Here is a 27,906-nt window from a genome sequence, read left to right on the forward strand (position 1 = left end):
TTATTGGCTAGTTCTGTTTTTTGCTTTTGTGAATGTGAATGTGATTGTGATTGTGATTGTGATTTTTAAACCTTAACGTGTTGTTTTTTGTGCAATACGTACGCCTGTACACAAAAATAATATTCTCATAGAAGAAACAGAGAAAGGGATCTTTGTTACTCTTTTTTTTTTTGGTCAGTTAGAGAATAAAAAATATAGTAGTAAGTAGTAACCAAGATTTGCCTCGGAAGGTCAAGACATCACTGGGTCTTTGACAAGACGAAGAAAAAACAGATTAGTACACAGAGAAGGATGGATCGTAAGTGGTTTGATTGGGTGATGCGAAAGTAAATATATAGGGATGTATTTAGTTATATTTCTAGTCGTGGAACTCAAAAAAATGCTTATTCTGTGCTTTTGTCAATGACAAGTCGTGTAATTCTTTTTATTCCTCACGTGTGGTTTACTATGCAGTACGTACGACTGCTGTACACAAAATTAAGATTCCCTTAAAAGATCTCTCTTCCTCTTTATCTTTTTAGAGAATAATAAAAAATAGAGTTAGTAGTAATAAGTAATAACCAATAAAAAGATTACTTTAACATATAAATTTGGTCAAGACATCATCGGAGCTTTGGTTGGAAACCTCAACAACCAATCGAGGAACTTCTCTCATTGTGCAATCACTGACTTTGGATCACATGTTTCATTTATATCATATATGTAGCTTGGGGATATCCCTCTTGGCTTCATGGTATTTTTTAGCGATGAGAAAGTCTCTTCTTAACTTAAGGTTGTTTTTGTTGGTTTGTTGTCCTCATCTTTTACTAAATATTTTAGTAGGTTAGGATTTGTTAATTTAATTCCTAATATTGATCATCTTGGCTCAGGCAAGAGCTTGAATTGTAATGAATTTTTAACATCTAATATATCATATGACCAGACGGAGAAAAAAAACCAAATTTGTACACATACAGACGTATCGTAAAGTGGTTAATTGGGTGATGCCGAAGTCTCCAACGCGCACAAACTTGTCAAATTGACAACCAAAACTTTGTTTTGTTTTATTTGGTGGTCGCACATGCAAAATTGTCATCTTCTCTTCTTCCTTTTCATAGTGTCTAAATAGAATACGTCATCAATACATCTGTCAACTTTCACAAGATTTCAATCCTTCGAACTTTACAAGGATTGTATTCAATGTACGGAAGCTTATGTCGTATTCAACGTGATTGTTACATTTATTTAACCTTTTCGTAAAAAAAGAAATGTAGGGTAAGAAACGAATACATAGTTTTTTTCCATCAAAACTTTTATTTAAGTTTTTTGTAGTGAAATCTTTTATATAGGGCGCTCAAAATAAAAATATTTACAAAATTGATACTATGTTTTCAGGAAGACTATCAATCAGTTATATAAATATTTCTTAAGAGTTTATGAATTTTTCATAAAAGTTCGTAAATGCTTTCCGGTAATCTTTTTCTATAGGGTTATATTTTGGGGGTCTTTCAACTATTTCCGATTTAAAGAATTTGGTTTCTGAATAACACAAAAGCTTTATTGTATCAACCAAAATGTTCGGAGTAGAGAGTGTAGTGTAGTAATAGACGACTAGTAGTAGTTGTAGGAGGGTCCAATCTTTTCGATAAAGTGACACCTTCACATCGCAATTAACATTTTGGGACATTATTGTGCGACACGTTTAACGTCCAAACTAAATGTAGAGTTCACTGCACACTTCAGTCGAGTCAAATTTGCACCCAATAATAAACTGATTTGTTGTTTTACACTAACGCCTTGGATTAATAATTAGTATTATTCTCCATTAGGGTTTTGTCTCTTTTAAAGAAGCTAAGCCATAAATTCACACCATCCCGACCTTTACGGCACTATTATATAACATACTACACATTAGAGGCGGGTAATATTCGCTATCGCAACGCAAGATAAGAGCCACACAATTTAAAAAGTTGGAGGTCCCAAATTCATACAACCAAAAACATATGGGGTTACGTTTAGGGTAAGAAACTATATAAGGGTCCACTTGATAATGCATAAAGAAGCCGCCGGCCTACTTTGAAGCTCTATGGAGTATGGACCCAAACTCATGAAATCTTCCCCACTAAAATAAATCTACAAAATAGTGAGATAAATCTATTGCCCCGACAACATATAATGTCAATGGCAAAGTCTACAATACCAACGATAAGGTTTGGCCTTTTTCTATACATGCCAATTCAAAATAAATAAAGTATTTTAGAAACATGGCCACGCTTATTTGTCTTGATAAAAATGAATAATTTGGAAACTGAATAAAAAGGCCATAGTGCCATAGACCAAGCAAACGGATATCCTTAGAAGCTAGCTATGATCTAAATTATAATTCCAATCAGTCACAAATCTATTCTTTCATGTTCTTGTGAAAGTACCATGCATCAGTGATAATAAAAATTGACTGTGAAATTAAAAAGACAAATAGTAAAACATTGGAAGTTGTCATAGGCCTTAAAAGCTTACACTAGGTTTCAATCTAACAATTAACAGAGAAGTAAATTAGCAATTAATGCTTCTTTTTTTATAAAAAAAAATTCTTCCCACATAACCTTAAACTATGGAATCACAGGATCAAAATAAACCTCCTGCAATCTCATAATCCCAATTCCTCCTAACTTTTTCCTTTTTTTTGTTCTTTCTATACAGAACAGTACCACCAGAAACAATGTGTCAAAGATGAGAAGAAGAAAAAAGCTGCCAATTTTTGTTGTTGTTGTTCATTCTTCATCTCAAAACCTGGATAGTGTCTGTTTTGATGTTGGAGCAAAAGGAACAAAGATTGTGGGGTTGCTATTTTTATCAATCTGAATGAGTCAAAACAGCCATTTCTTTCTCTTGCTTTTTCTTCAAGTGTCTTTGTGCAGTTGCTGTCACAATCTTGACGAAGAAGTTGAGGAGCATGAGCCACACTATCCCATTCCAGATCGATGCAAACGAAAAATCCCATTTTTTCACCTAACCCAATACAAAACAAAGAACTCAAACTCAACTCAAGTTTTGTGAAAGATGCAACTAATGAAAAAAAGAGTTTAAGTTTATAAAGAATGAAAAGTTTTATTTACCTTGATGTGAGATGGAACCGGAGATGGTGCATCAATATACTTTTCTTTCATGGCGTGGAGTTTGGCTGTGAGTCCAGGCAACATAGAAGCCAAACCCGGGACATGGCTTAGTATCCAGATCAGCTCATTCTCCATCCAGTCGAGCAGTTGGTTATTACAAACGCAGATGATAAATATCGTCTTCATCAAGAAAGAAAGAAACTAAGTTAACATTTGAAAACCATATAGGTGTTAAACTTGAATCTATGAGACAAGAGATTTAGCACCTGTATGTGAGTTTTGATGATCGCCTTTCCGATTAAAGTCGCCAAAAAGAATTCCCAAAATGGGATTCCAAATTGTCCACACATTATTCCAGCAAGGTCAAACAAAGGATTTGGAACCTGCACTCAGATAAAAGCAGTGTAAGGTCCTGAGTACTAGAAAGCAAAAGATGTTACATGACACGGTAAATACAGTCATAATCAATTGCTACTACAGAAGGTAAAAAGTAAGTTGGAGAATGTATACTAACCGAAGCAAGAACCAAGACAGTAAAGAAATTCAAGTGCTGCGAATGGGTTAATAACCAACGCTTAACACGGTTCAGGTAAGTCGCCATAAACCCGCTATCCTCAGATGAAGAACCATCTAACTCTTCCATTCCATCCACTGTGCTCCCAGATATACTAGCTGGAAAATTTTAGAAAGGCAAAACACAATAAACAACCAAAACCAATGCAAACACATTTTAGCGAGTTATCTAATCTATTTTGACATAAACAAAAAGAAAGGCAATCTACAAACCTGCCCTTGAGATGAAATATGGAGGAAGCTCCCCAAGAGCTGTCCCAATACCCCATAAAATCGCCTCCAACTGGACTTGTGGCAATATGCTGGTAAGGGGTACACGTGATCCAGCAGCTGATATCATTAACGGGGGACCAAATTCTGAACAAGATTTATCAAGCCAGGATGGAACCCTTTTCAACTGAATTGTATCATATGGTGCAGATTTTAGATCAACCCGGCCACAAAGTGTCGCTTTTAGAGTGAACAATGCAATGTGTGGACCCAAATAGAGAACAAACGTGTGAAGACCCGATCCTATACAAGGAAACGAACAAAATAAGAACAATATAAGTTGCTTCTAAACGCGGAAATAAAGTTATGTTTGTTTTGTGTGACTAACCAAGACCAATAGAAGATGCAACACCAAGTGCTATCCACCATAAGCCATATCGGACATACTCTAATACTTCTTCAACATGCTGTAACCAAAAACAAACACACATATGTTGGATGACAATTTACAATTATAGATTGAACAAAGAAGAAGTCTAAAATGAGTATTAATTTACCTTTCCATGAGGTCCATCAACAGTGACAAGCAAACCACCAGATGCCACTAACAAAGTGGTTATAAGTATGAACCAACCTCCATGAGCCAATAGATACGACACCGATCGCTTGATGTACTGAATAGTAGCCTCAACAAACAACTTCAATGTATTAAAAGGTTGTGTCGTCAGTGTTAGATTCTCGACTTCCTTCTCATGCTTCTCACGCAGAGCTGCAAGTTCAACACAGATAATAATATTAATCCCCACAAATGTGAGTCTTCTATATAAGCTAATGGGTTATCAGAAAAATCAACAATTCAAAGAAAAGGCTAAGCCTTTATGCTCTATCACCTTCATACAAACCTAAAAGATTGATGACTAATCCAATATAACTAATCTAGAAAAGATTAAATCTAATCGATTTCACATCATCAATACTCAAAAATTCTTATATATTCTACACCAGACAAATCAAAAAGCTATGATTCAGATCTCGAAACGATAACCAAGATCCTAATCTTCTTCCCTGATCCGGAACGAATTGGGGTAAAATTCTAATTGATCAAAGGTAAAAAAGGAAGAAACTTGCCTGAGAGAGCAACATCAGAAGAAGAAGAAGAAGTCGCAACCGCAGCCGATCCCATGTTGTGTTGTGTTGTGGAAACCTAGTTGCGTCACCAACTACCAAATAACTATATATATATCTCAAACGGAATAAAAAAAGAGATTTTTAACATAGATTCCTATGTCTTCAAGGATTTAAGAACATGGGTTCGGTGGAATTCAAGATTTGGGTAATAAAGAGAAGGAAATAGATTGCTTTGGAGGAAAAAAAAAACAATTTTTAAAAGTTTATTTCTTTGTAACGTGACGTGTGGGCTTTGGTTGAGATAAACCAACAGAACACAACTGATGATGGGAGAGAGATCTGGTCTTTGTAGAAGACAAAACAAAACTCTGAGAGATAATGGGGGACGCAAAGGGCAGAGTAAACTGAGTTTGTAAAACTCTTGTTCTATTAGAGTCTTTTGTTTAAGAGGTTACTGGGCTATTAAAGCCCATTACGGTCTTCCTAATTTTTGTTGCATGGTTCCGGTTGAACCGGAGATGAGGAATATAACCGAATTTAATAACACAATGAGTCAGACCGGGTTCAAATTCAATTAAAAAGACTTGAAGACCATGAGTTTAACTGGACATGTTTTTTTTTAATTTAATTTTTGTTTTTCATTTAAAAATACATTACCGATTTTACCTAGTAGTTGGGAAACAGTCTGCATCAACTGAGGAATCATTCGGTTAAATCAATCAAATTGTTTACCTATCTACCAACTAAATCTACCAAATAAATCTACCATTTACATTTACCCGATTAGTCTTCCATTACACCAACGGTAGACTTAGTTCTTCTCAAGTTTTTTTTTTCTTTTTGTAATGGCATCTTTGGTAATAACATTTTTGTGTAAACTATGTTATAGGGGTACAAACCGTTCGAAAATATATCTAGTAATTTCCAACCTTTTCATTCTACTCTAATAATCACGAAGCTTTTATGTTCTATTATAGTAACTCTCCCTTAATTTAATGCTCACAATTATTCATGTTTATGTATAAGCCTAATAAAAGTTAAAAACTTATTTAATAAGTGCACAAAGTGGAACTTCATCAACAAAAGATTTAGGAAAATACCTGGAAATGCCTATCTTACAGAAACAGATCAACAAATAAACATTTGGGGAGGTCCTCGAGAAAGTATCCTCTCGCTTGGCTGGCTAGAGGGGTCGAATGCTAAGCTTTGCAGGTCATCTCACATTTACAAAGGCGGTTCTATCGTCTATCCCAATTCATAGCATGAGCACGATCAAACTGCCGGCTAGTATCTTGGATAAACTGGGTAAGGTCTCTCGCGACTTCTTATGGGGTTCTACCACAGAGAAACGACAATTCCACTTGCTCGCGTGGGATTAGGTTTGTCTTCCTAAATGGAAGGGTGGTCTGGGGGTAAAGAAAGCGAGTGATATGAACAAGGCTTTGGTTGTGAAGGTGGGGTGGCGAGTCCTCATGATAAACAAAGCCTATGGGCACGAGTGGGGCCAAATACAGGGTAGGGGATATCCTGGACCGGACTTGGTTGAGGAAGAAAGGGCACTGGTCGTCCACCTGGAGAAGCATTTGTGTTGGTTTGACGGAGGTAGTGTGTAAAGGGATTCGTTGGGTGGTTGGAGATGGGCAGCAGGTTAAGTTCTGGACAGCCAAGTGGATCACTAGTAGTCCTCTCGTGGACTTGGTAACATGTGAACTCCCAGCAGACTATGACGTGATGTGAGCCTGTGAGTTATGGCGTGATGGTGTTGGGTGGATCATGGAGAGGATCGCACTTATATTTCTGAAGATCTTCATTTAGAGTTGGCAGCGGTAGTTATGGATAAGGTTACGGTAGCTACAGATCGTTTGTCTTGGGGAGAAATTGATGATGGGAAGTTCACGGTTAAATCTCCGTATGAATTGCTAACAAGGGAGGCGGTTCTGACTCAAAACATGGGCTCCTTTTACTCGAAGGTTTGGGCTCTTAGGGTTCCAGAACGCATGCGTGTCTTTGTCTGGATGTTTGTGAGACAAATAATTATGACAAATACTGAGCGGTACCGTCGACATTTGAGTGACACATATATGTGCTCGACATGTAAAGGCGGAGTGGAGACCATTTTATGTTCTTAGGGACTGCCCAGCTATGTCCGGTGTTTGGATACAGATTGTTCCGGTGAGGAAGTAGAGAGTGTTTTTTGAGTTGTCTTTGTTAGAATGGGTCCATTGGAACTTAGGCGGAGGGATTTCTAGCAATAACCAAGATTGGTATACCCAGTTTGCCATGGCTATTTGGTGGGCATGGAAATGGAGGTGTGGTAACATTTTTGGTGAAAACAGGTTATGGAGGGATCGAGTCCAGTTCCTTAAAGATGCTGCGAAGGAGGTTATTGCTGCAAATGTGGGAACTAAAAGTCAGTTGGTGGAACGAAGGGAGGTAATGATCCGATGGGTGTGTCCTATGAGCAGATGGTACAAATTGAACACGGACGAGGCTTCTCATGGTAACCCAGGGCCAGCGACTGCATGAGGAGTGATCCGGAATGAGTTTGGAGAATGGTGTGGTGGATTTGTTTTAAACATTGGTTGTTGCTCTCCTTTGGCTGAGTTATGGGGTGTTTATTATGGTCTCTATCTTGCATGGGAGAAGAGGATACCGCGGCTGGAAGTAGAGGTGGACTCGGAGCAGGTGGTGAGTTTTCTTAGGAAAGGGATCGTCGATACGCATTCGTTGTCTTTCATGGTGCGGTTGTGCCATGACTTTTTATCGAAGGACTGGAATGTCAGTGTTTCACACGTGTAATAGGGAAGCTAATCGCCTTGCGGATGGGTTAGCAACCTATGCTTTTACTTTACCTTTGGGTTTTCATGCTTTTAATCTTGTACCAGACTGTGTTAATTCTTTGCTTCAGGAGGACAGGTCGGGTTTTGTGTGTCCTCGTTCAGTTAGTTTGTAATTTTCTTTCTTGTTCTTGAATAAATTTACACGGAAGGCTTTCTCCTGGTTTCCTACCAAAAAAAAAAAGTTAAAAACTTATTTTGTTTTTTGCATAAATAGGCTTCACATGGATCAGCATGCGATTAGATTCACGTATCACAAGCAAATAAAGAGAATAAATAAGTTTTTCTTGCACACAACTCTGCTTCACCTTTCTTGAGTCTCTCTCATCATCGTATGAATTCTCAAACCATGGAAGCTGAAAACGCAGTGATGGTTCCCTCTCTTGTGGCGGCAGCGAAATCGCCGGTGACGTCTCCAAGGACCACCTTAAGAAATCTACCAGTGAGACGCTCCTCTTCTCTCTTCTACCTTATTCTTGGCGACAAATTAGAAACCCTAGTCTCCGATTTTGGATGATATTGAATAGGTTTCCCCTCCATCGTCGCCATATCTCCCGTCGTGAGGCATTCCACACCATCACCGGAGGCATCTCCAAGCCATCACCGGTGGCTCCTCTTCTACCTTATTCTTGGCAACAAATTAGAAACTCTGGTCTCTAATAACGTTTTTGTGTACACTATGTTATAAAGATACAAATGGTTAGAAAATATATCTAGTAACTAGGATTTACCCTGTGGTACATCACGGGTCTATTCGTTTTCATAAATCATTTAAATAGGTTAGTATACTAATATAATCAGGTTTTTTAGTTAGTTAATATAAATATTACAATATTATATATATGCTGTTGTATTTGCAAAATTTACCGCATAGTAAATTTCTTTGTTTTGTAATATCAATACACTTATATATATTTTATTTTGGTGTTTTTAAAATAATCAACAGTACTTATTAATAAAATTATATGGGTTGACTTTGAAAGAACAATAAATATGTGTACTTTCAAAAATACAATGAACTATGATTAAAATCAAATTTATTTTAAGACCATGGTTTTTTGCATAGTCTTAAAGACTTAAACCATGGTCAAAAATACAATGAACTATGATTAAAATCAAATTTATGATGATTAATAGTGTTTAAGACCATGGTTTTTTGGAAAATCATTTCAAAAAAGATTATTGAACAAAAATATACTTTAAAAATGTTAAGATAGATTTTTAAAATAGATAACCGTTTATTAAAATTCAAATCACATCATATGCTGAAAAGAAAAAATAATATTTTATTAACTTTATGTATTATATAGTAATTCAAATAATTAAATATAAGATTAAATAAAAGTGAAAGGAGAGTTATATTATTATCTAACATATTGTTTTAAATTAGGTAGATAAAATTTAGGAAATTTGAAATTAATATTATCAAATAAGGAAATGATTGTGTTTGGTTGTAAGGATTGTCGATAATTTAATTGGGACTTGTTTGGATACAAAGATACAAAAAGATGACACAAAAATTTACTCCAAAAATGTTGAGATAGATTTTCAATATTTTCGTTCTAGTCTAGTAATAACAAAGCTTTGACGTGCTATTAAAATATCTATCTCAATAATATTAAAGTATCTCTCCCAATAAACTAAGAATACAATATTTATTGTACCTATATTGAATATCGGGAACATCATCCAATTAACTAACATCTATATATACATTTTTGAATTACATTTTGGGTTCTACCCTTTAAGTTTAACTTCTTTAAAAACCTATTTACAAAGTTGATCACAACATATTTGCACAAAATAATATTAAGTTAAATATGAAAAATCAAAATCGATAACACTAATTGAATATTCCTAATCGATCACAATAACTAAATAAAATCAATTAAGTTCCTAAATTATCTCTCCTAATAAATAAAATATTCCTAAACTCAATTATTCCTAAAATATCTTTAGGAAATCAGTTTGTGTTTTCCTTTTTAACCTAAAAGATTTAAGTGTTTTAGTAAAAAAGATAAAAATAATTAAAATCATAATAACTAAATATTTCGACAATATCTCTACATATTCCTAAAATACTGCAAATAGAAACTAACTAAAACACACACGACTATTTAATTAGATATGCCTTATGTAAATATTAAATATTTTGAATTATGTCATCAAATCTTTTTGATTGCTCACCATATTTTAGTCAATTTGATATCACACTAGCACTATAAATAACCTATGAACGTCAATCTACTAAATAACCACATTTGTACTTTGTTATTAGTTTTTTTTTTCAATTCATCTATGATAGAAAATAGTAGATTTCTTCACAATTAGCATCACTAATACATACTTCGTATTGTTTTTTTTTGCAGCTCAATTGTAATCATGGCAATAAGAGTGGATTGGTGCATGAGAAGGTATGTGCTTTTACACCATGGTCAATTTGGGTTTTAGATCTAAACTTTATTAAAATTTTGCTAATCTCCACCTATTTTTTTTTAATTATGCTACAGATTTCTTTACCAGCTAATTTATGATGGTAAGAAACTTTTAAGTATTTCTCTTATTTTGTTATATCTTTCATGTTTATTTTTTTTCCTTCTAAATAACTATTTTTTCTTATTTTTTATGTTATGAGATATAGAATACATCACCATATTTTTGTCCATCATATGAGTTTTTTAAGAATAAGGAGCATAAATCTTTTGTTTTCCAAAAAATCTTATTCATTTTCATTTTCATAGATTTTTCTTTTGTTTTAAGGACTTGGTTTTAGAAAAAATAAATTTGGTTTTTTAATATAAGATAAAAATTATATTTCATCAAATCAAAGGTTATTTCTCCCAGAATTTTAAATCTCTAACGATTTTCTTTTATAAACTTACATATATATTATTTTCTTTCTTTTTTGTGAAGGGTACGTATAATAATGAAATTTCTTATTTTTAAATTTTATAATTTTTTTTTTGATTTACAATTTTTATAAGGTTACTATGTATTTTAAAGTTTTTTTAAACTATCTTCATCATATATGTTTTTTTATATGTTTTTTTTTAAGTTTTCTATGTGTGCTTTTCTTTTTGATTTGATTTTAACAAATATCTAAGATCTTTAATAATTTTTCTTTAATTTCTTGCAGGAAAATAAAAATATGTACAATCCTCCTCTTTTGATTTGATCTCATCTTCCGACAATACTATATGCAAAAATATATAATTGTACCATCAAACTTGTGATTATTAGTATTATACATAGTAACATATGTTTAGTTTCACATCAACTAAATTTGATTGATTAAATTCCAACTGAAAATAATTTTGATTGATTAAATTCCAAATGAAATTATTTTGATTGATTAAAAACTAAATGAATTAATATTTTGTGTATACATAAAGCAATTTTAAACATATCTAATTAAGTTGATTAAATTACAATTATGTAAAAAAAAATTGTCATGCGGGTTAAATCCTAAAATTAACAATCAAAATAAAATTATACAATTTGTATTTTAAATTTTTAAATTACAAAAAAATAGTTCCGCGATGCACCGCAGGTTAAAATCTAGTATATTAAAAAAATTAAAATTTATTCAGAATGTAGTGTCGAATTTTAGTATCTTTAGAAACCTCTCACATATAAAATCCGTTTTACTTTTTCCAATCGAATTCATATCAAATCTAAATTGTTTATTTCAAATAAATGATCATGTAAAATATAGAAAAAAAATTGAAGTATTTAAAATTACTATCAAAAAATATATTTAAAGGAAAAACAGGTGAAATAATTGGCACATGAATTAGGTTTCCATAAGGTATTAGTAATGTGTAGTTAAACCATTCTCACTATAATACTATATATATCGAATAAAAATCATATTCGAAAACAAATTTATATATGCAACAATAAAAGTAAATACATAAGAACCAATTTTCTGTGATGCATGTACGAATTTACCCGATCAAAGGATCATTATCGAAAAAATTAGAAGGTCGAAGAGTAAATCCACCGTGAAGAGTTGGCATAACCGGAAAATCCTCTTGGTATGGAATGTGATGAAACCCAACGTTGTACCACATCACTATGTCTTTGTTCTCTATCTCTCTGTTCCTGTTCCCGTTAAGACAAAACCATACATTTATTCCTTTAAATTGTACTATTATTCACAAAATTAAATAAATCTTTCTATTAATTACCTGCTACTCCATACAGCTAAGCCGTCATCTCCACGACTCCTATCGCTGTAAAACCCACCCGCCCATCTTTCTGACCGGTTATAGGCAGTCACCCAAACCGGATACTTAGTGTAACCGGCTCTTATCTCCGGGTAATCATCGTCCGTTAAAAGAGAAGTGACTGGTAAATGCTCCGGTATCAGCCGGTAACCAACCGTGTTTCCTATGTTTGTCTTCTTATTAGGGTTAACAATCAACACCTCCACCGGCTCTGACCCGAGCTTGACTCTACCGTCAGCTTCAGTTTTCGCCGTCTCTTTCACGACCGTCCAGTAACTCTTCCTCGGAGAAGACGTTTTGTTAACGTCAGTTACTCTTACCGTTTTGAGTTTGGCTTTCACCAAGGAGTTACCGTTACCGTCGATGTCGAGGTCCAAATAGTACGTTAGGTAATGATCGTGGTTAACGGCGATGGTGTTCTTGGCCACCAACGACCCGTAGATGCAGTCTGTTATCTGCTCGTTTGACGTGTACGACGTTGCTTTTACCTCTAAAACTCCAGTCAAACCCACCTATATATGTATTCAACCAAGAATAGTCAATTACTTAGAAAAATCAAATACCATACTAATATATAGATTAAGCACACGTTAGTTGGTTCTAAAAACACTTACGTCAACCCAAAAAAGTGAAATATATAAAAATGAAGTAAACAGTACGTACCCCAACTCTGATGGCTCCATTCTTTTGAAATTCCCAATCCAAAAAGTAATCATAGTTTCCAACTGTGGCCACCATTCTAACCACTAAACGAATATCAGCTTCCCCACTATTTATCTGCAAAACACTTAATCAAATTACTAATCAAGGTTCCTTAAAAAAATATAAAATAAATGTTTTTGAAGTTTACCACTTGTCCTGGAACATTAATCTCGGTGTGTCTAAAAGAAGCACCATAACTGTTTTTCTCGAAGACACACATCACATTGGTCATCCTCTGAGCTGTCCCGTCTGGTCCCGCAACGTGTCCATCTAAATACGCAGCGTTTTGCGGGCAGTCAATGAGCGGCTGCAGATTCACGGCGGATTTCCCGAAACCGAACTCTCCGATGTCCATGAACGTACGGAAGTACCATTCATTGGTTGGATCCATGTAGGGAACAAAAGTCTCTGAGACGTGTCCTCTATACATCACTCGTCGAAACCTTTTGGTTCTCGGGTCAAGAACCGAAGCCGTCGATATGGTTACTCCAGCTCTCGCCGTGAATCCGACGTGGAATTTCCAGTTAGCCCACTTGACTCTATTGCCGAGTATCTTGAAGCCTGTGTCGGAGACGTTGCAAGAGAACGGGAAAGGTTTGTGTTTGGTTCTAAAGTCGTTACCTTCTTTATCAGGGAGAGGCTTTCTGAATCTGTCTGAGTACTTCACGACTCGCATTGAGTCAACGTCTATAGTTATGGTGATTCCTTCGATGGGTCTCGTGAAGACGTTGACTGAACCGTCTCTGTAAAAGCAAGAGGCTTTGACCTCGCGTCTCGTGGTGATTTCTCCGTACCAGCCAACGGTGAAAGGGATGCAAGAAACCTCGGAGATGTTTAGGTCTCGATCAAGAATCGATTTCTCGAAAGATGGGTATGTTAGAGGAAGCTTGCTGGCTCTGAAAAGCTCTATGAATGTGAATGGAGGGAAGCCATGGCCTGTGTAGATGCGGGAGGATACGATCTTGCTAGTGGTTAGGTCGATGATGAGCTCGTGGGTTTGACCACCGGCTCGAACCACCACGAGTGATCGACGACGTGGGGGTGGTGGTTTCTTGAAGGGATTTGGCGATAGCCATTGGAGGATGTGCTTCTTGTTTGGTTCATCCAAGTCGAGGTAGTGAAATGTGAGATCTTTGAGATTGCCTAGATGAGATTTCTTAACGATGAAGCTTGTTTTGTTGATTTCTTGAGGAGTTAAGGGATCAAGTGGGTGGAAATGGAGCCCAAGAGTTATAGCACATTGTAGGAGAAAGACTAGGGCAAGTATTGGTTTGTTCATTGATGGAAAATTTATGGTCAAACTTTTGATAAGACCATTAAAAGAAATTGATGGAGTTGTTATTGAAGAAGACGACAACAATTAATACATTTATATGCATGCACCTATATGTTTTGTAGGTGCGTCGATATGATTAATAAATATACATATAGGAAAAAGTCGTGGAATGAGACCCATTAAAATGAGAAACGTAAAGATGAAAAAATAATTATCACGTGGCATATTTTATATATACTCTTCCTTCTCTTTCAAGGGAGCGAGCAAACTTATTATTCGAATGGGATGATGTATAAAATATAAATAAGGTCATAACTTGAAGTATAAACCAAGGATTATATATGTAACTATGTAAGATGACTACTATATTAATGATCCCACTTGCACACATGATGATGTTATTGCAATCTCAGGTTCTCCCTGCCGCCAGTGCTAGTTTGAACTTTGTTTACGTTAACTAAATTCTAAAACGCACAAATTACAAACTGATTAGAAATGAAGAGAATAATTAACTAGATATGTATAAGCTAAAATATATAATTTTGAGCTAATTAATTACGTTTATTTGATTGACAAAGCCGAAGAATTATACATGTAGTCATTGATCTTTTGCGCTTGGATAATCTCAAAGAGACTAGCAGAAATTAATCAGTTATCAGTGAATAAAAAAAATAAAAAAAACATTTGCGTAGCCTTGTCTAGGCGGTCTTGCTTACAAAACCAAATTGATCAGTGATGTGACAGTATACCAGGATCTAAAAACCTTTGAATCATGTCCTCATACAATTGTGCAGCCTCAAAAAGTTTCCCCTCTTTCACAAACCCATTGATCATGCCAAGAGTAACTTTCCTCACAGTCATGACATGCAGTAGTCAAGAGGCATCACTCCATGCATTTTCCGTAATTAGAAATACAGTTTATGAGAAAGCTACCGGTAGCAACATTTGCTCAAATTCCTTTGTATTCGTTGAATAGGTTGAGTATGTTGTATTTGCAAAAACCATCAATGATTGTACTGTAGATTACAACATTAGCCTCTATACTTCCTTTCTCCATCTTCTTGAACAGCGAGGTAAGTATGACAATGCTAGGCTCATAACCAAGTTTCATCATCTTGTCAAGAATAGCTAAAGCTAAAGAGAGTTGTTGGGATCAGCGGCAAAAAAAGTGTTCGTAACTAATTTTGCTCCCTGTTGTTTGCTAACGAGGGAACGCAAGTCAGGCGCGTCGATACCTTCGTCGTTTGTGACCTTGATGATCGGCCGCTCACCGGAATTACGATCTCCACCGTCAATTTCCATTGCTCCGGGCGTACGAAATTAGAGATTGGGAAAGAGAGAGTGTGAGAAGGAGAAAAGCTTTTGGAGCTTCTCTTCTACTTTAGTGATGAGGTTAATTTGATAATGACCATATCTCTCTTTTTAACAATACTTACTAGATTAAGACCCGTGCTGGTTGAAATTCATTTTATTTATATTGTAATTTTTATATAAAATATAATTTATGTGATTCTTTTAAAAAGTTTTTTTTGATAAAATATTATGCAGTAAAATCATATCCTAGATATGATTACTTGAAAAAAATATTTATTATTGTAAGTTTTATACTGTTAATGATTCTAAATAAGTATTTGTGCTATAAAGTTTATAATATTATATAAAACTATAAAATTCAACAAAAAATATGAAATCGACTTTAAATATTCAAATTTTGACCCGTTACTCAGTAAAAATTTTAATCAATAGATATTATTTTTAAAGAATAATGTTACTAAAGATTGAATATTTTATATATTGAACAATTTATATTTGTTTTTAAAAATTCAACTTATTGTATATTCAGAAATAAAACTATTTTATAATTATAATAAATAATATGATAATTTATTTGTTTCACAAAATAGACTCATATATAAAAAATGAGAGGTGAAGTATAATGATAATTAACAAACTAATATGTTAAGTTATATATCAAAGAAATTAATATGGTAAGTTAGATGATATCAAATGATTATTTAGAATATTCTTTTTAAGATTTTAGGAAATAAATTAAAGTTGCACCCACTATTTAACTTGTAACCAATTAATTTATCAATTAATCTATAACCTATTTGTAACAAACTTATTAAAATTATATATAGTCTACAAAACAACAATGTTGTGTACTTCCATTTTATTATATAAAGGATTTATACTACTATTTTAGCAAGCTGTAAACTTACTATAGTTAAAAAAACTTATTATGTTCATAAATATGTTCAATATCATATTTATATTTTTTTTTGATTGTTTTCTATGTAAAGTTTAATGTAATCACCATTATGTAAGGGTGGCTATCGATAGAGAAAAAGACCTTTATTATTTAAGTTAGACGTTGTCATTTTCACATTAAACTTATTATGTTCATTTTTTTTTAAAACATTTTTACTACTTCTATTTGACCAATTTGAATTAATTTGTACATATCGTTAAATATTTTTATTTGTGATGTAGCGGGGATCAGATACTAGTATGCATATATTAATTGTTGCGAGGACATCAGTTAACGAAGACACAAAATGTCCAAGTGCCTTAATTCCATATCCAAATACTTAATCACGATCCGAACATAGTTACCCCGAATTAATACATGTAAATCAGTTTTGTTTTGTAATATTAGAATGACGAAAGCGCATTTTTGAGTTTAATCTGTTTACTTTTCAAATGCTATATGTCAAAATTAAGGGACATGTGAATATTCTCAGTCAGTCCTATGATCTATTATGTAAATATTTCCTTTATTGAATGGGTCTTTCCTTTTTTTTAGCTATATAAAAGGAAAGAGTATTGATATATGTGTATTCTTCTTTTTTTTTCTTCGTTTTTCCTTTTTTGTCAAATTGTGTTTTTATATATATACAGACCTGGCCTCGATTGATTTACTAAACGACCAATTCAACAGAAAGCCAGAGAAACAAGCAACTTGAGATTATTTCCTATCTCGTTGTCTCTCTCTCAAGGGATCATCTCTTTCTTCCTCTATTGGGCTATATGGGCTTCGTATATGTCTTAGTCCATATCCATATCATCTGTAATTAGGTCAAGGGTAGAGCTATTAGCATGTATATAAGGCAGTAAAGGCACAACCTGTGTATTACGATAGATAAGAAAACCTATTCTACTCAAACTAAGGTTTCTTGACAGTTACATTCAGGAGACCAAACTCTCGGCAGTATGTGAAAAGGTTCTCGATAGATGTCTGGCGCCAAATACCGCAGGTGGTGAACACTACAAGAAAACATGGAATTGGTTACTGCAATTTACGACTAAAAACACAGTCGCTAAATTTAGTGACTGAATTGCGATTGTTTAACTACTGAATGGCTACTAAAATAAATCAGTCGCCTAGTAAACGCTAATTAGAGACTGATGCATACTGTCGTAGTGTAGTCGCCAATTTGCGACTAATTTGGAGACCAGTTTGACAGTCGCTAAAAGATTGCGACTAAAGAGCTACTATTTAGCGACTGCTTTAATAAATTTGGGCCTTAATAAAATTTGGGCCGTAACAAAACACGAAAACCCATTATTTTTCGTTTTCTTCTCCGAACAAACCCTAATCTAACATTTCTTTTCTCATTTCTTCTTCTTCGAGACGAAACGGCAAAACCTTAAAACCCTAGATCTAAATTCCTCTCACTCAACGAAACCGTAAACCCTTGATGGCTGGAGTAAAGAAAAGAGGCGGAGGAAGAAGAAACCCCTCTAATCGAACCTCTGGAACCTCACAAACGGCGAATCACAAACCCGCCAATCTTCCTCCCCAGTATACCTTCACGCCGGCGAACCATCGAGTTCCAGAGACTGATTCTCAGAGAACTCCTGTCCCAAACCTCCAGCCTCCAGCGAGACCTACACCTTCTTACCGAGACTATCCACCTCCGACAAATCTGTTCCAGCACTCGAGGAGCTTTCCCGGAACATCCCCTTCCGGCGAAGATCCAACCAGCCGTCCTTTTCCTCAACCTCTCGCCTCCGCGATGAATCCACCAGAATTCTCGAGTCAACTTCGAGAGTCTCCTCAATCGTCAGTCACGAATCATCATCGACAATCTCCTCAAGTCTCGAATCTACCACGAGAGTCTCCTCTACCTCGACAGTCTCATCGACCACTCTCTTCTCAACCTGGTCAACCTCGAGCAGCTTCTGCATCGCTTCACAGTTCTCAAGCGCAAAACTCACATGAGGAAGAAGCTGATTCAGAGGATGACGGTGCAAGGGAATCAAATCTCCCAACTGATGTACTCGCTTCTTTACATGACATGCTTGTCCAACCAGGCCGTGAGAAGTATACCACTGTCCTCTCTCCCTCATTAGAGCGTGAAACCACTTGGTAAGAATTTGGATTAGAATTTTGTATTTTGGATTAGAATTTGATTATGTTTGTTTGTTTGGATTAGAATTTGATTGTGTTTGTTTGTTTGTGATTAGAATTTGGATTAGAATTTTGTATTTTGGATTGTTTGTGATTGTTTGTGATTAGAATTATTAGAATTTTGGATTGATTGTGTTTGTTTGTGATCAGAATTTTTCGAATTTTGGATTGTTTGTGTGTGTTTGTGATTAGAATTTTACTTGGATTGATCGATTTGTTTGTGTTTGATTGGAATTTGACTACTGATTTGTTTGTGTTTGAAGGTTTGGTAAAGACAAGTCATCACTTACCCGAAAGATTACAAAAGTGTTTACAAACAAGTTTGATGGTCCATATTACAGTTGGGGTTGTGTTCCGAATGCAGGAAGAGAAGGTTACTTCTTGGAATTCGCGGTAAACTTCTACTCCTTTCAATTTGATTTCTGTATTTATAGATTTTTTTTTTGTTTTTTTTATCACTAACACTAGTCTTCTTTTGTAGAAAACACACACCTGGGATCCCTCTCTAACCGGTGTGGTTCAAGCAAAGTTCTATAGCATTTGTCAAAACCGTATGAAAGACATGGTTTCCAAGGCAGCAGCTCAGCAAGAGGAAGTGAAACCGAGGTGGATTGAGAGAACTCTTTGGAAAGAAATGTGTGACTATTGGAACACAGAAGAAGCCATGGAAAAGAGTGCAACCACTTCAACAGCTCGAATGTCTGACCGTAATGGTCTTGGCCCTCACAAGCATGTATCAGGGCCAAAGTCTTACTTACAAATCGAACAAGAGATGGTGAGTTACATCATAACCTTTTCATTGTTTAATTACTTGACATCAAATGATTTCTTACCTTTTCATTGTCTAACATTCCAGGAAGTAGAATTGGGAAGACCGCCAACTATTCATGAAGTTTTTCTCAGGACTCATACCAAAAAAGATGGTACTTTTGTGGATAAGAAAGCGCAAGCAGTTCATGAGGCATATAAGAAAAGAAGGGAAGCTAAGTTGGCTGCTCAGGATAATGATAAGTCTTCAGATGGTACTTCACGTCGATCAGAGCTATCTCATGAGGAGGATGATGAGCTCTTTCTTCAGGTAATTTGCTTTTTTCTAATAAGCTATTAAGTTTTTCATTGTTAAGTAATTATAATAACTTTTTCTCTCTGTTTTGTGTATGGAGTCTACTTACATAAATGATAGAGGAACATACTTTGGAGTTGGAAGCCTAGGAAGTTACATCAACGGGAAGCGGAAGTACCCTGGAAGCTATTCTACTTTCACAACCCTACAACAACAGCTTGAAGACGCTAATCGCAAGATAGAGGAACAAGCAGCTCTACAAGGTGAGCGTGACGCAGAGGCTTCACGGGTTGCAGCTGAGGCTTTGCGGGTTGCATCTGAGCAACAAGCAGAGACCTCACGCTTGGTGAGCTTCCTCCAAACTAACCCAAACTATGTCGCCTTCCTTGAGTCCTAAACCAATGACCTAAACCCTACTGATTTTCAAAGTTAGGTTCCCTCATGTAATATTTGCAACACTCTTGGATATTTGGATGTTTTTTGGATTTGCAACTTTTGTAAAAACATGGTACTTATGTATTTGTTTAATTTCATGTTTGATATGTTTTAGTACATGTTTTCTTAATCAGTTTTGGTATTACAAAATCAAATAATGCATTTTTACCAGAATTTTTTTAAAAACATGATAATTAAACAGTCGCAAAACAGTCACCAAAACGTAAACAAAACAGTACCCAAACAGTCGCAAATGAGTAACCATATCAGTCGCTAAAGCGTTGCAATTCAGTCGCAACTTTAGCGACTGTTTGGCGAGGGAAGAGCGACCCCAATTATCAGTCGCCAATTAGTAGCTCCATAGCGACTTTTTAGCGACTGAATTTTTTAGCGACGCACTGTTTAGCGACTACGTATGTTAGTCGCCAATCAGTCGTGACTAAGTAGTTAGCGACTGTATAGTGATTGTTTTTGCAGTCGGTAAATCCATGTTTTCTTGTAGTGGAAGGCTGTGATAACATGACCATGATCTTGGTGCAATTCAAGAAGCCCATATAGCCCAATAGTAATGGAACAAAAAGAAAAGAAAAGGACCGACGAGAGTGTAAAGTGTTTGATGACCCATTGTGACTGACTGCGAGTATACAGAACAACGCTAAAGTAGTCGACGGCTGTAAGAAGCCGGTACGTACGTCAGTACGTGTACGACTCCGTTTTGTTCGTTTGTCAAAGTGGTCATAAAAAGCTCATGCAATAACAGCATAAGTCACTTGATCAATCATGTTTTGACATGTGGCAATTTTATCCAAAAATAAATAATAATTATGTGAAACAATAAATCTATTGGTCGATAAAAAATTAAAGTGAAAGTTTACAGGATTAAAGCATAATTGTTAAACTTCCCACGATCACATTATCACTCTATGATGTGATTCTTGAAAGCTCTGATACCACTTGATGTGATTCTCCCAAGCAATCGACACTCTAAGGTAGGTAGACTGATAATCCTAGAACTTCGATGGCTCGCGAAGCTGGATGATAAGGCGTGAGATAAACTCGAAAATCCTTATGCCCCAAACTCTCTTAAAACAAACCAAACAAAGCAAGGTGGTGGAACTTTAGATAGAAGCTTCGCGGAGACAGATGACAAGGCGTGAGACGAATCCCAAAAATCCTTGTGCCCTAGACTCTCTTATAACGTCTCTTCAATCCTCAGCTAGTGAATGGCAACGTCAAGTGCTGTGGAATCACTTGATATACCGAAACTCTTTGATGTAAACCACCAAGGATAACTCTTTGATGTAACCCACCGAGGAGAAATAACAAGTTCCAAAAGGAACAAAGGAGTTTACCACTCTCAAATAAAAGATAAAAGATTTCTTAATTGAATGATTTCTCAAATGAGATTACATGTATTTATAAAGAGGTAGAAAACTTGGTCACAAAGCCAAATATTGATTATTCTTGAAACTAAAAACATTAAAGATACTAAGTTGAATGAAGACCCAACTCTTGGTGCATGTTTCCCTTCCTCCAAAGTGACTTTTGGTGCATGTATCTCTTATTTTCGTCACTCTTCTTTGACCACAAAACAAAGCGATTATTTTGGGCCTTCTTGGGCTTGTATTAGGCTCAAAGTGGGCTGGACTTGATAGATATCATCCCTAATACAATTTCCTATATTCCATTTGGCCATAAGCTCTTGAGTTGACCCATTAAGTGTTTTCTTGATCTTCTTTGACTTTGACTCTTTGATCCAACTTGCTGATGAGAAACAACATGGATTGTATGATTTCTTCCCCTTGGGCTTAGTAGAAACAACTCCTGGCTGCCAAACATAATTCTGGAAGCACCTAAACCAATTGGACCTAAAACTCTTCATGTGAAGAATTAGATTGACCTCATTTGGCAAATGAAGTGTATCCTTGTATTCCTTGGGCCAAATCTTCCGTTTCTGAGCTCCTTGGAAACATAAGAGATCTATTAACATCCTCCAAGTGGTTTCGTGTCGAAATTGTTTCTGAGTTGCTCTGTGTAAGACGATATTTGGCTCAGACGTGAAAGTGGTACTGGGATAGATCCACTGATTTGAAATATCCATATCTTTAACATATGAACTGATCTCAATGTGATTCCAATTATCCATGGTTCCAGAACGGATCAAGATTCCAGAACAGTTAGGTTCATAGCTTGAATCTTTCTGACTTGGTTGGAATCCTCCGTTGAATGCTTGTAGGTCCAAATCGCGTAGCCATGATTTCACCTGATTTGTAAAATGAATAACTTCTTCATACGAACTCTGATTGGACTGATTCTATTTCGAGATATGCTCTAAATGAGGTAAGAATGTATTCCAAATAGTCGTTTGCCTGGAAGAACTGATCTTCGACTTCATTCGTGTTGAACAAGACTCAAGAGTCTTCCTGGATGGTTTCATGATCATATCACTCTAAAAAGAAAATCAAAAATAAATTAGAGGATATTTCGCCTCCATAATCCCACGATCTCTTTTATTCAAACTATTGACAGCCACGTCATCAAAGCTATATATACGTATCTCATTGATCATCTTTCTGTTGTAGATGTTAGTTTTATTGTTAAAAGTTGAGGCTAAACTCATTTAGGAGTAAGGCATGCTTCGTAAGAGAACAACATATAATAAATTCCAAAATTTTGTTATTAACGCCGACAATCTCCGATGACTTCATCATATAAGGCATATAGCCTCTGGTATGTTACGTATCTTTTATTTTATTCATTCCTTTTATATGATTATATTATTTCTTTTTTTTCAAATTTTTGTTTTCTTTCTTATATGTATGTTTAATATACTTTTGTTTTATAGACCACACCGCTAAAAAAGGCAAACTTGATGAATAGAAGAGGAGACGCAAACAGAGATGAAGACTTGCGCAAGAGCAGCACCCGTGGCAAAGGCTGAAGACGAATTAGAACATCAAGACGCAAGTGATATCATCTTTGTATTGAATCAACTTCACCCCGGTAAAAAATTGTGGCTATGACCTTGAATTTTAATCTAATGGTTTTAAGTTTGTATTGATCGTCTTTGAATATTAAACGTAAGTTAAACGTAAGTTTGTCTTTTATAGATTATGTATAGTATATTATATAAAACATTGAAGTTGGAAGCTAATTCTTAATATTTGGAAGACTATATATTACTTTTTTTTTTGTTAAAAAACAAATATATACAACTACAATTTTCTCACTATATCATTTCAGAGAACCAACTACAGTTTTCCCCACTTGATTATATACAAACTAAATTTTCATAAATTTTGATAAAATTTAGCATAACATTATTTTTTAGGTGCATAGCACCGGGTATAATACTAGTATATATATAGCTCGAATAGGAGGGAAGGTGTTCAAAATGTTAATTCTTCGTATTTTCTTAAACCTCAGCCAATATTTTTGCTAGTGCTATTGTTAATTGATTTTTTTTGGGGTGCTATCATAATGGGCAAAGGCCCTTAGTAATGATTAGGAAACGGTCTCAAATGAATGTCAATGAAAAGAAGAAAGAAAGAAAAAATAGCCGTGAACTAGATAAGATATCATGTTTGCCTATATATTCCTAGTAATATATATATTTTTTCTTCCTATGCTATATTAAATCAATCAAGGTATGTAGTGGAAGCCTTGTTTTAAAAATTCCCGCCTACTACCAACTATACCTCGTAAAATCGCTAGCCTCATTCTCTCCGTCTCGATTAATAATTAATTCCCGCTTAACATCGATTATCCAATTATACCGTCTAATCCGATTAATTCCCGCATAATTTTGTATATACCGATTATTTTTGGAGCCAAATATAAATCAAATATATATATTTTGTTATTTAGACATTTAAATTAAGAGTTTATGATGTTTTACACAATAACTAATGTACAAACTTTTAATTAAAATCATAATTTTTTTTCTTAAAATTACGTTTTTATGTTTTTACCGTAATTTTAAAGACAATACTATAGCTTTATATTTTATTTGATATTTTTCTTTTCACATAAAAATAATTATACATATATTTAGTACTATTTATTTATAATTTACTATTAATTTAATAAAATAACCCAAAAACTAGTGTCCGATTAATCCTCGTTTAATCTCCGATTTTCTCGTTATGCGCTAGGCCCAACCCGACCGCCCAACTAGCGCCTAGCGATTTCTAAAACAGGGAGTGGAAGTAACATAAGTAAAATAACATTGGTCCAGTACTTTGGAGAGCAACACAACCAGAATTTAATATTATCATCCCAATCAAACCAAGAGTTTAATATCCCAATCCCAAAAATATCCTAAGGATCTCGGCGACATCAAGTGATATAGTTCCAAAAATTTCTATACTATTAGATTAGGACCTGCCCGATGTCCGGGTTTACAGTTTTTAAAATAAATAAATTTGACTGATATGTCTATATTTTGCATCTCCTTAGCCTGTATTTGTCATGCATTTAGCTAGGACAACTAGTCGTTTTGCATCATTTTAGAACCTCTATTATACACTTTGCATATTTAGGAAGTTTATGCATCATCCTTGCATACATTGTACATTTCGAAGTATTTCAGGTGTTTAGGAGACGTCGGAGACGCAGACAATAGAGCCACTCTCAGCTGCACCAATCGAGCCACTCTCAGCTGCACCAATCGAGTCACTCTCGAGGCACCACTCGAGTCGCCACTCGATCCATCACTCGAGCCACCGGTAGAGGGATTCAGTTTTTGACGTCGTTATCAAAGTTGTAGAGAGTTGAGTCATCTTTCCAATGCCGTTTATTTCAAGTCAATCGGAGGTGTGGTTCAAGAGTTATCACCGTTTAAATGGATACATATACACCCAGCTCGAGTCGTATAACCTCCACTCGATTGCACCCCAGGGAGAGATGACACTCGAATCGTATCACCTCCACTCGATTGCACCCCAGGGAGAGACGACACGCGACTCGATCCGTTCCACTCGATTGCAACCCAGGGCGAGACGACACGCGACTCGACCCGCTCCACTCGATTGCACCCCAGGGAGAGACGACACGCGACTCGACCGCACATGTTTGGTTTCACACGCTTCAGGAGACTCCCGAACCGACGCTCTATCTTGTCGTTTTAAGTTTTAGGGATTCACATGTTTTTAATATATATACATTTTGTTAAGTCTTGTTGAGGACATCTTATCTTTTATTCTCGTTTTGTTCTTAAGGTTCTACCTAGCCACCTAAAACGTTTGAGACTTTGTGTCCAGATATCTTTTAATCTGTTTAGTTTTTGCATTTGATTTCTTCTACAAAGTTGTTCATCTCATTCTTGTCTATCTTATTATGCTTTGTTCAATATTTTCTGGACTTGTGTCTTTAGTGATGATTTCCGGATCTGACTAGTGCTAGAGTTCTTGGGGATGGGATAGACTAGGTGGAGGATCTTAGGATGTAGAGTGTTTAAGCTTTGATTTTTATGATTCCCTTCTGGACTAGTGTTAGAAATGCTAGTTTCTCTCTGATCAATTGGAACTAGGTCTTAGACATTTCCGCACCCAAAAGGTGTTCGATGAAATGTCTGACCAACTAGCGCCAGAGACTTACGTTCCTAGCCTAAGAAATTAGTTGTCTAGGACGTTTGTTGACGTGAATGAACTTGTTTGTCATGCCACGCTTGATCATGTTTCTCTAGCGAGAGCTAGGTTTGGAAGTGGTTGAGTCTGAGTTGCTTCTGTCAAGAGATTGGATTAGCTAAGTTGTGATATTCATTGTTTAGGGATAGTTTGCTTGTGGCATGTTAAACACTCTGTAGACTAGGATACTCCACCGAAATCAATTACTCCCATCCTTAGGACTTTTATCTTTTTGATTGATATTGCATTCCTGAGACTGTTTCTTATCTTGCGGTTTTGTTCATGCTTAGACTCGTTTTCGTTTTTACTCTTGTTTACTTCTTGTCATACATTTTCGTTTCTAATTCTGTAGTTCATTTCTGTTTTTGCATTTTCATCATTCTAGGACTGTTAGACAAACACTCTTTTTATATTGGCTTGACTTGTGATTTCTTGATTGCATCTTGATTGTTAGCAACATCCCACTTGGATTGACACCTTAAGTACTACAACTGCATAAGGTTAATTGAACCTGCTAGGATAGACACGCAAAAATCCTAGTATCAATTTGGCGCCGTTGCCATTTGGGATTCGTTTTGCTACATTTAAGATTTCAAGTTTTGCAAGATTAAGTTCCGTTACACTTATCATTCTGAGTACTGACTTGCTTTGGTTTTCTGCTTGTTTGTTTTGCATCTCAGGTACCTGTTGATTGCAACCTTGCATGCACACTAGATCAAGAGGGCATCAGAATCTCCTTCCTGTGATCGATGAAATCAATCGGTTGCAACGACCCCGACAAGCTCGTCAACTCACTGATCATCCCGCACCAGTTACTATGGAACAACAGAATGAACCACATCCGGGACCCCGGAACATTGGTGCTGGGGATGCACCGAACACTCATACTCAGCGTGCTGGAATCGTCCCTCCCGCTATGCAGAACAACAACTTCGAAATCAAAAGTTGTCTGATCTCCATGATCCAAGGCAACAAGTTCCACGGGTTGCCTATGGAGGATCCACTAGACCACTTGGACGAGTTTGACCGTCTGTGCAGTCTTACCAAGATCAACGGCGTGAGTGAGGACGGTTACAAGTTGCGCCTCTTCCCATTCTCCCTGGGAGACAAAGCTCATCAATGGGAGAAAAACCTTCCTAAGGGATCAATCACCACCTGGGATGGTTGCAAGAAAGCATTCTTGGCCAAGTTTTTCTCTAACTCCAGAACAGCACGTCTCAGGAATGAGATTTCCAGCTTCACTCAGAAGAGCTCAGAATCATTCTGTGAAGCCTAGGAGCGTTTCAAGGGTTACCACAGCCAGTGTCCACACCATGGTTTCAGCAACGAGTCATTACTGAGTACTCTCTACCGTGGTGTCCTTCCCAAAATACGCATGATGCTTGACACTGCTTCTAACGGTAACTTCCTGAACAAGGACGTAGATGAAGGTTGGCAACTGGTGGAGAATCTCACTCAGTCTGATGGAACCTACAATGAGGATTATGACCGCACAGTTCGCGGCGATACTGGATCTGAGGAGAAGTACAAAAAGGACCTCAAGAATGTCAATGAGAAGTTTGACCGTATCTTGCTGAGCCAGCAGAGGAGCATCCACTTCGTCTCTGAGGACGACCCTTTCCAAGTTCCAGATGGGGAGGGTGAGCAGAGTGAAGAGATCAGCTATGTCCAGAATCAGGGTGGATACAACAAAGGTTACAACCCCTACAAGACGAACCCCAATTTGTCTTACCGAAGTAACAATGTTGCTAATCCACAAGATCATGTGTACCCTCCTCACCAACAACAGCAAGGTCAACAAAAACCTTTTGTGCCTTATAATCCGGGATTCGTTCCAAAACAACAGTTCCAGCAGGGTTACCAAGCTCCCTCAGGACCACCGCCAGGATTCCGCCCTCACCCAGTTCAGACTACCCCAGCCCTAGATCAAGAAATGAAGCAGATGATGCAACAACTTCTTCAAGGCCAAGCTAGCGGTTCAATGGATACTGCTAAGAAGTTTGCTGACCTTAGTCACCGGATGGAATGTTCCTACAACGATCTGAACGTCAAATTCGAAGCTCTAAACTCGAAGATAAGGTACATGGAAGGCCAATCCGCTTCTACTTCTGCACCAAACCTGGCCAATTCCTAGGTAAAGCTGTTCAGAACCCCAAGGAGTTCGCCAATGCCATTACGCTGAGAAGTGGGAAAACATTACCTCCCAGGCAAGGAGTTCCAGACGTCATTGAGGACAGTGAGGAATTAGATGGGGAGGATTTTGGTCAGGATGACGCTCAGATGGAGAACCCAGTCGAAGCAGTCAAAGACCCGGTTG

The 27,906-nt window shown here is 36.2% G+C and overlaps 3 protein-coding genes and 1 non-coding gene across 4 annotated transcripts; 1 reads left to right on the plus strand and 3 right to left on the minus strand.

Moving 5' to 3' along the window:
* Positions 1-2,455: 2,455 nt before the first annotated feature.
* LOC104718877 (vacuole membrane protein KMS1) lies at positions 2,456-5,443 on the minus strand. Its single transcript, XM_087470540.1, has 8 exons — positions 5,007-5,443; positions 4,436-4,647; positions 4,267-4,345; positions 3,882-4,181; positions 3,610-3,767; positions 3,362-3,478; positions 3,096-3,275; positions 2,456-2,988 (listed from the first exon to the last, which is right to left on the minus strand). Exons 1-8 carry the CDS (start codon positions 5,059-5,061, stop codon positions 2,833-2,835), a joined length of 1,257 nt encoding a protein of 418 aa, XP_087326666.1. The 5' UTR covers positions 5,062-5,443; the 3' UTR covers positions 2,456-2,832.
* Positions 5,444-11,641: 6,198 nt separating this feature from the next.
* On the minus strand, positions 11,642-14,111 carry LOC104718876 (primary amine oxidase 1). Its single transcript, XM_010436697.3, has 4 exons — positions 12,923-14,111; positions 12,736-12,849; positions 12,034-12,584; positions 11,642-11,947 (listed from the first exon to the last, which is right to left on the minus strand). Exons 1-4 carry the CDS (start codon positions 14,051-14,053, stop codon positions 11,791-11,793), a joined length of 1,953 nt encoding a protein of 650 aa, XP_010434999.1. The 5' UTR covers positions 14,054-14,111; the 3' UTR covers positions 11,642-11,790.
* A 3,640-nt stretch (positions 14,112-17,751) lies between these two features.
* Positions 17,752-20,520, plus strand: LOC104728382 (uncharacterized). Its single transcript, XM_087468582.1, has 6 exons — positions 17,752-18,422; positions 18,728-18,857; positions 18,946-19,239; positions 19,321-19,542; positions 19,628-19,873; positions 20,440-20,520. Exons 1-6 carry the CDS (start codon positions 17,752-17,754, stop codon positions 20,518-20,520), a joined length of 1,644 nt encoding a protein of 547 aa, XP_087324708.1.
* Positions 20,521-26,802: 6,282 nt separating this feature from the next.
* Positions 26,803-26,909, minus strand: LOC147936080 (small nucleolar RNA R71). Its single transcript, XR_015569736.1, has one exon. It is a non-coding gene; the product is annotated as a small nucleolar RNA R71 (small nucleolar RNA).
* Between the last annotated feature and the right edge of the window lie 997 nt (positions 26,910-27,906).

Source organism: Camelina sativa, chromosome 10 (genome assembly GCF_030686135.1).
Source record: "Camelina sativa cultivar CO46 ecotype springtype chromosome 10, ASM3068613v1".
In the NCBI taxonomy this organism is placed as follows: domain Eukaryota; kingdom Viridiplantae; phylum Streptophyta; class Magnoliopsida; order Brassicales; family Brassicaceae; genus Camelina; species Camelina sativa.